General features: G+C 62.7%; 3 protein-coding genes across 3 annotated transcripts; 2 read left to right on the forward strand and 1 right to left on the reverse strand.

The window, feature by feature from the left end:
• Positions 1 to 916: 916 nt before the first annotated feature.
• Positions 917 to 1,327, reverse strand: LOC149338058 (histone H3). Its single transcript, XM_089550080.1, has one exon. The coding sequence runs from the start codon at positions 1,325 to 1,327 to the stop codon at positions 917 to 919; it is 411 nt and encodes a 136-aa protein (XP_089406206.1).
• Positions 1,328 to 1,681: 354 nt separating this feature from the next.
• Positions 1,682 to 3,565, forward strand: LOC149338059 (uncharacterized). Its single transcript, XM_089550081.1, has one exon. It carries the CDS (start codon positions 1,682 to 1,684, stop codon positions 3,563 to 3,565), a length of 1,884 nt encoding a protein of 627 aa, XP_089406207.1.
• Positions 3,566 to 4,153: 588 nt separating this feature from the next.
• Positions 4,154 to 7,569, forward strand: LOC149338060 (uncharacterized). Its single transcript, XM_089550256.1, has one exon. It carries the CDS (start codon positions 4,624 to 4,626, stop codon positions 7,291 to 7,293), a length of 2,670 nt encoding a protein of 889 aa, XP_089406382.1. The 5' UTR covers positions 4,154 to 4,623; the 3' UTR covers positions 7,294 to 7,569.
• The last annotated feature ends 1,412 nt before the right edge of the window (positions 7,570 to 8,981 follow it).

The following is an 8,981-nucleotide window of genomic DNA, read 5'->3' on the forward strand; positions in this document are numbered from 1 at the left end:
TCTATGGAGGCGCGCCCGCCGCAGCGATAGCTCGCACCTAACGGTCCTTATCAGGACCAACCAAGTGCCTGCCACGGCGGGGCCTCGCTCTGCGATCCCTTTGCTCTGGACCACTGCGTCCCTCTCATGCTGCTTTCGTTTACTGCCCGTTGGGCGTCACTGACACTACTCGACCACATGCGGCCGCGCACACAGGTTCGCTGTCCTTTCTTTTTTCTTTTTTTTTTCAGCCCGCTACAGGCCAGTACAGCGCACCGAGAGCAATGTTATTAATGGACTACACGAGAAAAGCGCGTCTCGTGGTTTCCTTCCAGTGGGCTGGGCTTGGGAATATCACCAAACGGCATGATTGGCATGTCGCAAGGGATCGTTTAAAGGAAAAGTAATAAACAGCCCAGCGACGAGGCACAAGACAGAATAAAGATGGACAAGCGCTTGTCCGTCGTCGCTGTGCCGTTTTGTTTTTTTTTTTTTAATTCTTCAATATGCACCAATTCGCTCAGTTTTTGTTTTTCTGCTGTGTAGTTTCAAGGAGCTGCTGCATTTACTTGTGCGGACAGCGGTTCTTATTTTTCTTCTTCTTCTTCTTGTTTTTCGACTGCATCCCATTCGGTGCCCGCGAGTTGTTATCGGCACAAAAAGAAATAAAAAATAACTAACCTGCGGGAAGCCGCCGGGGTGTAAAAGTGCAGGCGAGTTCAGTACAAGGGCAGTGCGGAATCACTTTCAACACACTCACCCATGTCGCAGGAGCAGACAGTCAGAGTAAAAAAAAAAGAGAGAGGTACCGGGGTCCTGAGCTCGTGTTCGTCTCGACCGTGCGCCCGTGGCCAACGCAAACGTTTGGGTGGTCCTGAGAAGGACCGTTGTGGAGCGTTGCTGCTGCTGCTGCTGTGGCGGCGCCTCGAATACGCTTTTAGGCGCGCTCGCCACGGATGCGCCTCGCCAGCTGGATGTCCTTCGGCATGATGGTGACGCGCTTGGCGTGGATCGCGCACAGGTTGGTGTCCTCGAAGAGACCGACAAGGTATGCCTCGCTGGCCTCCTGAAGTGCCATGACGGCCGAGCTCTGGAAGCGCAGGTCGGTCTTGAAGTCCTGAGCGATTTCTCTCACCAGGCGCTGGAAGGGCAGCTTGCGGATGAGAAGTTCGGTCGATTTTTGGTATCGGCGAATTTCACGAAGTGCCACGGTGCCAGGCCTGTAACGGTGAGGCTTCTTCACTCCCCCGGTAGCTGGCGCACTCTTGCGAGCAGCCTTTGTGGCCAGCTGCTTACGGGGGGCCTTGCCGCCAGTGCTCTTGCGCGCGGTTTGCTTGGTACGGGCCATGGTGACGAGCGCGGACGCTGGAAACGGGAGACTGCCTCCGGAGACGGACGGAGATCGACTGCGCCGCGCGGCGGTGCTGCTCCGCAGCGCCCCCCCCTCTCTCCCACCTGATTGGTCGCCTGACGGACCGATGGCTACCCTCCGTTCAGCGGCACCCAGAATGCTGGAAACCGCCCGGTTTCGAGGAGGATCCCTGGAGGCGCGCGTAGCGAGCGGTTGTATACGGTGTCGCTCCGCGCTAGCTCAGCTATTTCACCACGTGGTCATCACTCCTGATGCCCTAATTGAGCCCCGCTATTAATTATAGCAACAGCCGCGCTGCCGGCGCCGCACGGCGCTTAGGGGGCTTGCAACATGGAGCCCCCGCGATTTCCCCACGCGAGTCGATCGCAGCGAAGCTCCGAGCACGTGGCACCACCGCGATCCTACAGTCTTAACGCCAGGCCATGCACTATAAGTGCCCTACAAGACTTACTGATCGCGGTGGAGCGCGCGAAGCAAGAGGTGCAGCTTTCTTCATCTCGGGGTGCTGCCTCGACCGCTTGGAAGCCGCTGCCACCAAGAGTGTGGCCGCAGCCACCACGTGCTCGCGATAGCGAGCACGCATCTCATCAGGAGGCCGCTGTCTTCCCTGCTGCTGCGGTGAGCGCCCGGGACCTCGGGGCAGGCACCGCGAGAGGACCCGCAGACCTGGCATTGGAGGCGATGGACGAGAGCTCGCACAGGAAGCGGGTCCGATCGCCGTCTCCCCCACCACGACGCAGCGTGCAAGGCGCTGCTGATGCAAGCCTGGAAGGCACGGCCAAGCGCACGCATACCACGAATTCCCCGGACCACGTGGAAGCGGCTGTTGACCTCGAGCGTCGAGCGGCCCACGCGCGAGATTCCCCTCCCGCGGCGGCGCTTTCCCCCTCGCAGGTCCCTCTCTCCCAGCCAGCTGTCACCGGAACCGGATGGCGCGCTTCGGCGGCGGCGCCACCAGCGGGGCCCGCATCGTCAGCTGGCCAGATTTCGTCTGCTAGCAGCGAGCACGCGCCGCCTCCCAGCTCGTCTCAACCCGTTTCTTCTCAGCAGCGGGACTTGATCCCGTGGCGATTCCAGACCACCAAGGCTCAGAGACGACGCAGGGTGGCCCTGGCTCGAGCCGCGGCTGCCGTGGAGCTGCCTGCGAGCCTGGTGGGCACGGTGCTGTTCCGGCCAGCTGACCGAGGGGCTGCCTTCACCAAGCACCAGGGCTGGGAGCTGGCAGAGGAGATCGGGCCCCGACCTGGCGTCCTGGCGGTCCGGGTCAATACCCGCCGCAATGTGGTGGCCGTGGACGCGGGGAGCAGCGACGCCTTCCAGGCCCTGCTAGCCACCACGGTCATCAGGGGCGTCCAGGTCCACGCTCGAGAACCCTCCCCTCGAAACCAGTGCGCGGGCCTCGTGTTTGGCGTGGACGAGAGGAAGACGGCGGAGGAGCTGCTCGCGGCGTCTGAATCATCAGTGCCGATGACGTCGGCGTCGCTGTCTGGTGGCACGCTCACCATCAGATTCGCGGCGCCGACGCCACCGGCATTTGTATCTATTTACAGACGCCGCCTTGCTGTCCGGCCCTGCCGCCCGCGGCCCCTGCAGTGCGCGAAGTGCGCGAGCCTGGCGCACGCAACCGGGGCCTGCCGGGCTCCCTCACGCTGCACACGCTGTGGCGGCCCGCACGAGACCGGGGCTTGCACCACCAAGAAGCCTCGGTGCATTAACTGCGGCGGAGCTCACGCGGCCACGGACCCTGCGTGCCCGCACTGGCAGCGTGAACGCCATGTGGCCACCTTGATGGCCACATCAGAGGCGCCCCTCTCCAGGCGGGCGGTTCGGGCCGTGGTGCAAGCTGAGACAGCCCCGCGAGCCGCACAGCAGCAGCAGCAGCAGAAGAGGGAGCAGCGCGCGCCGCGCCCTCTCTCGTACGCGCAGGCAGTCGTCCGGGGCGAGCAGCAGCAGCAGCGCCACCGGTCCAGCCAGCGGCCGCGCCGCCAACTAAGCCAGCAGACGGCAACCGGCTCGGAGGAGGAGAGGCGCAGCACGCTGGCCCCGCAGCGCGCTGCGCCGCGCGCGCCAGCTGATTCACGGGACCAGCTGATTCTACAGCTACAGCACGCGCTGCGCGCGATAAGCGCCCTGTTTCCCGAGGGCAGCGATGGACAACGGGCCTGCTTAGAAGCTGCAGGTGCCCCCGCACGGATAGGCCAGCATCATGGCTAGTCGCCGGGCTCCTCCCCGTATCCCATCCATCCTGCAGTGGAATGTACGCTCTCTTGCAGCGCGGTACCCTGAGTTGCGAGTTCGCATCGCGGAGGATGCTCCGGAGGTTATCGCGCTGCAAGAGACGTACATTCGTCTCCAAGAAGGGGAGCCGCAGATGCGACTGCCTGGATATATTGGCTATCACTCACCAACAACGTGCGAGGAACCCACCTGTGCTGCAGTGCCGTGTTGTGACCGTGCCCATCGCCCCGGGAAATCGCGGTGCGCGATTTACGTGCGCAGTGACGTTTTGCATACTCTCGTCGGTTCGGCGGCGGCGACAACCGATGCCCAGGAGTGCGTGGTGGTGACAGTGCGCGTCGGTGGTGTTGACACGTCGGTGGCTTCTGTGTATGTGCGCCCAGCTGTCGCGTGGAACGCGCTGTGTTTTCGTGCGGTTTCCTCGTGCTGTGCCCCGCGTCAGATCATCTGCGGTGATTTTAACGCTCATCACAGTGCGTGGGGCAGTGTGCGACATTCCGCGCGAGGAGACGACCTGCACGACGCAGCAACGCAGCTGGGACTCACTCCCCCTGAACACCGGCGAGCCCACCTTTCGACGACGCGGAACACCCGGCTCCTGCATCGACGTTGCCTTCGCATCCAGAGGGATAGAGGCGACATGGCATCGATCACCATCACTCTGGGGCTCAGATCATTACTCCATCCTAATTGAGCCCACTGCTACGGAGGCCCGCGCCAAAAGAAGCTACTCCATCGTCAACTGGAGCGCGTTCAGGCAGGCGGTCGATGAAGCGGCCGTCACTGGAGCCGACTTCTTCTCGAGTCTGGTTCGGAGCGCCCTAGCAGCCACCAGACGAGCAGAGGTGCGGGCAGGACAACCCACACCAGATATCAAGCTGCTCGGTCTGCGCGAGAAACGCGACCGCGCAGAAAACAGGGCGCGACGAACCGACCGAGCGGCCGATTGGACCGTTTACAACCGCCTGGACGCAGTGGCGCGGCGCCACTCTCACAAATTGTACCGACGGCAGTGGGCTTCGCTATGCCAAAGGATGGAGGAAGACACCAGCTCGCGGAGGCTATTCGACATGCTGCGACGAATTACGAAGCAACAGGTGAACCCTCAGCCTTTGGCCGCGCTTGCCATCTCAAGCGGCCTTAGCTATGAACAGCTGGCAGAGAGGTTCGCCGATCGCTTCGCGCCGCCCAGCCTCACGAACGACGCGAGCTCAGACCCACCTGAGAGCCCCGGAAGCGATTCCAGCCTCTTCCCCGTCACCTCAGATGGCCCCTGTGACGCGCCTTTCAGCGCGGCGGAACTGAACAATGCGCTCGCGCGATGCCGCCGTCGCTCGGCGCCCGGGCCGGACGGGGTGACTTATCAGATGTTACGCAACCTGGATGCGAAGCAACGAGAGGTCCTCCTGCAGCAGATCAACTTGGTGTGGGAACGCGGGGAACTCCCGGAGGATTGGCGCACTGCGGTCGTCTGTCCCATCCGAAAGCCAGGTCGCCCACCCACGGAGCTGAGTGGATATCGTCCAGTGGCTCTAACATCGGCGGCAGGTAAGCTCATGGAGCACATGGCATTGCAGCGTCTGAACGAGCGGGCCGCGGCGGCCGATTTGTTTGACGAGCGGCAGACGGGTTTCCGCGGAATGCGGTGCACGGCTGATTCCATCTCGGACGTTGTCACTGCCCTCGAGCACGCCAGAGTGGCAGGCCAGGTAGCGCTGCTGCTGCTACTGGACGTCTCGGGAGCATTTGACAACGTTCATCGCGCACCGATTCTAGCGTTGCTTGAAGCGGCCGGCGTGTGCGGACGTCTTTTGCGATATGTTCGCGGCTTCCTGAGCGGTCGTACCATGCGCGTGAGAGTGGGGGGGAAACTCTCTGAGCCTCGTCCGGTGGATCTGGGCGTGCCGCAGGGCTCTGTTTTGTCACCATTCCTGTTTAATGTGGCCATGTCGGTGGTGCCGGGTTCCCTTCCCACGGGCGCCCGACATCGCGTGTACATGTCCATATATGCAGATGACATTGCTCTGTGGTGCCTGGGACCACCGGGCGAGGCGCTCCGCGTGCGGGGATGCCTTCAGGGGGCCCTGACCGCAATCGACGCCTGCTTACGCGGTCTCGGTCTGTCGCTGAGTGCGAGCAAATCGGTAGCCATGGCCTGCGTTTCACGCTCGCGTGCGCGCCCAACGCCACTGTCACTGGACGGGACTCCCATTCTTTGGCGAAAAACGGTGCGGTACCTCGGCTTGGACATCGACCAGCGCCTTTCTTTCCGCCCCGCGGCGACCAAGGCCTGTTTGCAGATGAAGAGGATCTCCGCCGCCGTTCACAAGCTCACCGCTCGAGGCCAGGGCATCTCGCAACAAGCCGCGCTGCGTCTGTACAACGCCGCAGCCTTGGGGGCGATGCTGTATGCATTGCCGCTCGTCTCGGTGCGCAAGCCATGTTGGACGAAACTGGAGCTCCAACACAGGAAGTCCCTGCGCGTGTGCCTCGGTGTACCGCGCACTTCACAGTGCGCCGCAACGCTAGCCGAGGCAGGAGCGTGGCCACTTCAGCTCCAGGCCACGCGCAGGGCTCTGAATCACATCGATCGGCTCCACCGCGCACCAGACGGCGGCTCGCTGCTAGAACGCCTGCGCACGCGCCCTCGTTCACGCATGGGCGCGGCGTTGCTCGAGTACGAGACCCTCACCAATGGCTCGCCCCCTTACGACACCTGTGTGCCCTGGCCGGCTGCCACGGAGATACAGCGAGAAATCGTCGGCATCGCGGGAAAGCGGAGCACACCCCTCTGCGCTGTGCAGCAGCTAACCAGGGCCGTCATGCACGAGGAATTACAGGACCATCTCCTCGTGTTTACAGACGGCTCAGTGGTTCGTGACAGCTGCTCGCTCGCAGCGGCCGCCACCATCCCTGCCCTGCGACTGCACAGCCAACAGCACACAAACTATTTGGGTTCTTCCACCACGGCGGAACTCGTGGGACTCCAGCTCGGGTTGGAACTCGTGCTCACCATCGTCCCTCCGCCGCCCAAGTGTGCTGTTTTGTGCGACTCCCGCGCCGCCCTCAGCCGGCTGCAGAACATCGGCCGTGGTACCCCGTTAGTGCGCGCAATCCGAGCGTGCCTTGCGCAACTGGCACAGCTTGGATGTGTTGTGCGCGTTCAGTGGGTGCCCGGCCACTGTGGAATCGCCGGCAACGAGGACGCTGACGATCTCGCGACCGCCGCACACCAGCTCCCTTCCAGCAACCTACCCCTCGCGCTGGAGGACGTGCGTGCGGTCATTCAGACTCATCTCCAACGGCAGCACCCCGATCCCCGCATCGCAGAAGGTGAGCGCATTCATCTCGTCACCGGCTGTCGCTCGCTCACGCGGGCGCAGCGCGCAATGATCCTTCGACTGCGAATTGGATGCGTGTGGAACGGGGAACGACGTGCGCGTCACGGGTTCGCGACGAGTGCAGCGTGTGTCGGGTGTGGTTGTGACGAAACACTCGAACACTTGCTACTTCGCTGCACCGCGCTCATAGATGCCCGTCGCGACATGCTTGCGGCCTACCGGGCGCTGGGCATCTTGCCAGACTCCCTCGCAATGTTATTGTGGCCGCATGGCAGTGCGCGCACTCGCGAGCGAACTTTGGTGAGCCTCTGTGTTTTCCTCGAACAGGCGGGCTTGACGTCCCGTCTGTTCTCCGCCAGGTAGTTGTGTGCAGTGACGTGAACATTCCACGCGCGCTACCTTGGACGGTGAACAGCTGGACGCCCCCACTCCAGCTGTTTTGTGCAATGTGTCGTGCGCGCGTGATGGACCATCGATCGCCCAGATCAACACGCGCGTGCGACCTGTATATATGTATATTTAATCTAGTTATCGTGCGCGTGTGACGGAGCAGTGGTCACTCAGAGCTCCACGCGCGTGCGTGTTGTACATATGTATATTTTATTCCTTGTAGATATGTAAATAGAATGATTGAAAGTGTACCCCTCCCCCTGTCCTTTCTACTGTCCCCTCACCACTTTTCTTTCACTTCTACACTCTGCCTGCTATCCTTTATTTCGCTGCCCCAGCTCAGGTGCTTCCTGTCGCGATAGCAGATGCCGGGGCAGCAAATATTCTTTTATCTTCCGTATCAAATGCATAATAAATAATCACTTACTACTACTACTTTCGAGACCCTCCGTTCAGCGGCACCCAGAATGCTGGAAACCGCCCGGTTTCGAGGATCCCTGGAGGCGCGCGTAGCGAGCGGTTGTATACGGCGTCGCTCCGCGCTAGCTCAGCTATTTCACCACGTGGTCATCACTCCTGATGCCCTAATTGAGCCCCGCTATTAATTATAGCAACAGCCGCGCTGCCGGCGCCGCACGGCGCTTAGGGGGCTTGCAACATGGAGCCCCCGCGATTTCCCCACGCGAGTCGATCGCAGCGAAGCTCCGAGCACGTGGCACCACCGCGATCCTACAGTCTTAACGCCAGGCCATGCACTATAAGTGCCCTACAAGACTTACTGATCGCGGTGGAGCGCGCGAAGCAAGAGATGCAGCTTTCTTCATCTCGGGGTGCTGCCTCGACCGCTTGGAAGCCGCTGCCACCGAGAGTGTGGCCGCAGCCACCACGTGCTCGCGATAGCGAGCACGCATCTCATCAGGAGGCCGCTGTCTTCCCTGCTGCTGCGGCGAGCGCCCGAGACCTCGGGGCAGGCACCGCGAGAGGACCCGCAGACCTGGCGTTGGAGGCGATGGACGAGAGCTCGCACAGGAAGCGGGTCCGATCGCCGTCTCCCCCACCACGACGCAGCGTGGATGGCGTGCAAGGCGCTGCTGATGCAAGCCTGGAAGGCATGGCCAAGCGCACGCATACCACGAATTCCCCGGACCACGTGGAAGCGGCCGTTGACCTCGAGCATCGAGCGGCCCACGCGCGAGATTCCCCTCCCGCGGCGGCGCTTTCCCCCTCGCAGGTCCCTCTCTCCCAGCCAGCTGTCACCGGAACCGGATGGCGCGCTGCGGCGGCGGCGCCACCAGCGGGGCCCGCATCGTCAGCTGGCCAGATTTCGTCTGCTAGCAGCGAGCACGCGCCGCCTCCCTGCTCGTCTCAACCCGTGGCCTCTCAGCAGCGGGACCTGATCCCGTGGCGAATGCAGACCACCAAGGCTCAGAGACGACGCAGGGCGGCCCTGGCTCGAGCCGCGGCTGCTGTGGAGCTGCCTGCGAGCCTGGTGGGCACGGTGCTGTTCCGGCCAGCTGACCGAGGGGCTGCCTTCACCAAGCACCAGGGCTGGGAGCTGGCAGAGGAGATCGGGCCCCGACCTGGCGTCCTGGCGGTCCGGGTCAATACCCGCCGCAATGTGGTGGCCGTGGACGCGGGGAGCAGCGACGCCTTCCAGGCCC

The sequence above is a fragment of the Amblyomma mixtum genome, chromosome 6, assembly GCF_055824585.1.
Source record: "Amblyomma mixtum isolate Tamu chromosome 6, ASM5582458v1, whole genome shotgun sequence".
Lineage (NCBI taxonomy): Eukaryota > Metazoa > Arthropoda > Arachnida > Ixodida > Ixodidae > Amblyomma > Amblyomma mixtum.

Coding starts and splice junctions, on each gene's coding strand:
- LOC149338058 (XM_089550080.1), bottom strand. CDS start 1,327: ATGGCCCGTACCAAGCAAACCGCGCGCAAGAGCACTGGCGGCAAGGCC.
- LOC149338059 (XM_089550081.1), top strand. CDS start 1,682: ATGGAGCCCCCGCGATTTCCCCACGCGAGTCGATCGCAGCGAAGCTCC.
- LOC149338060 (XM_089550256.1), top strand. CDS start 4,624: ATGGAGGAAGACACCAGCTCGCGGAGGCTATTCGACATGCTGCGACGA.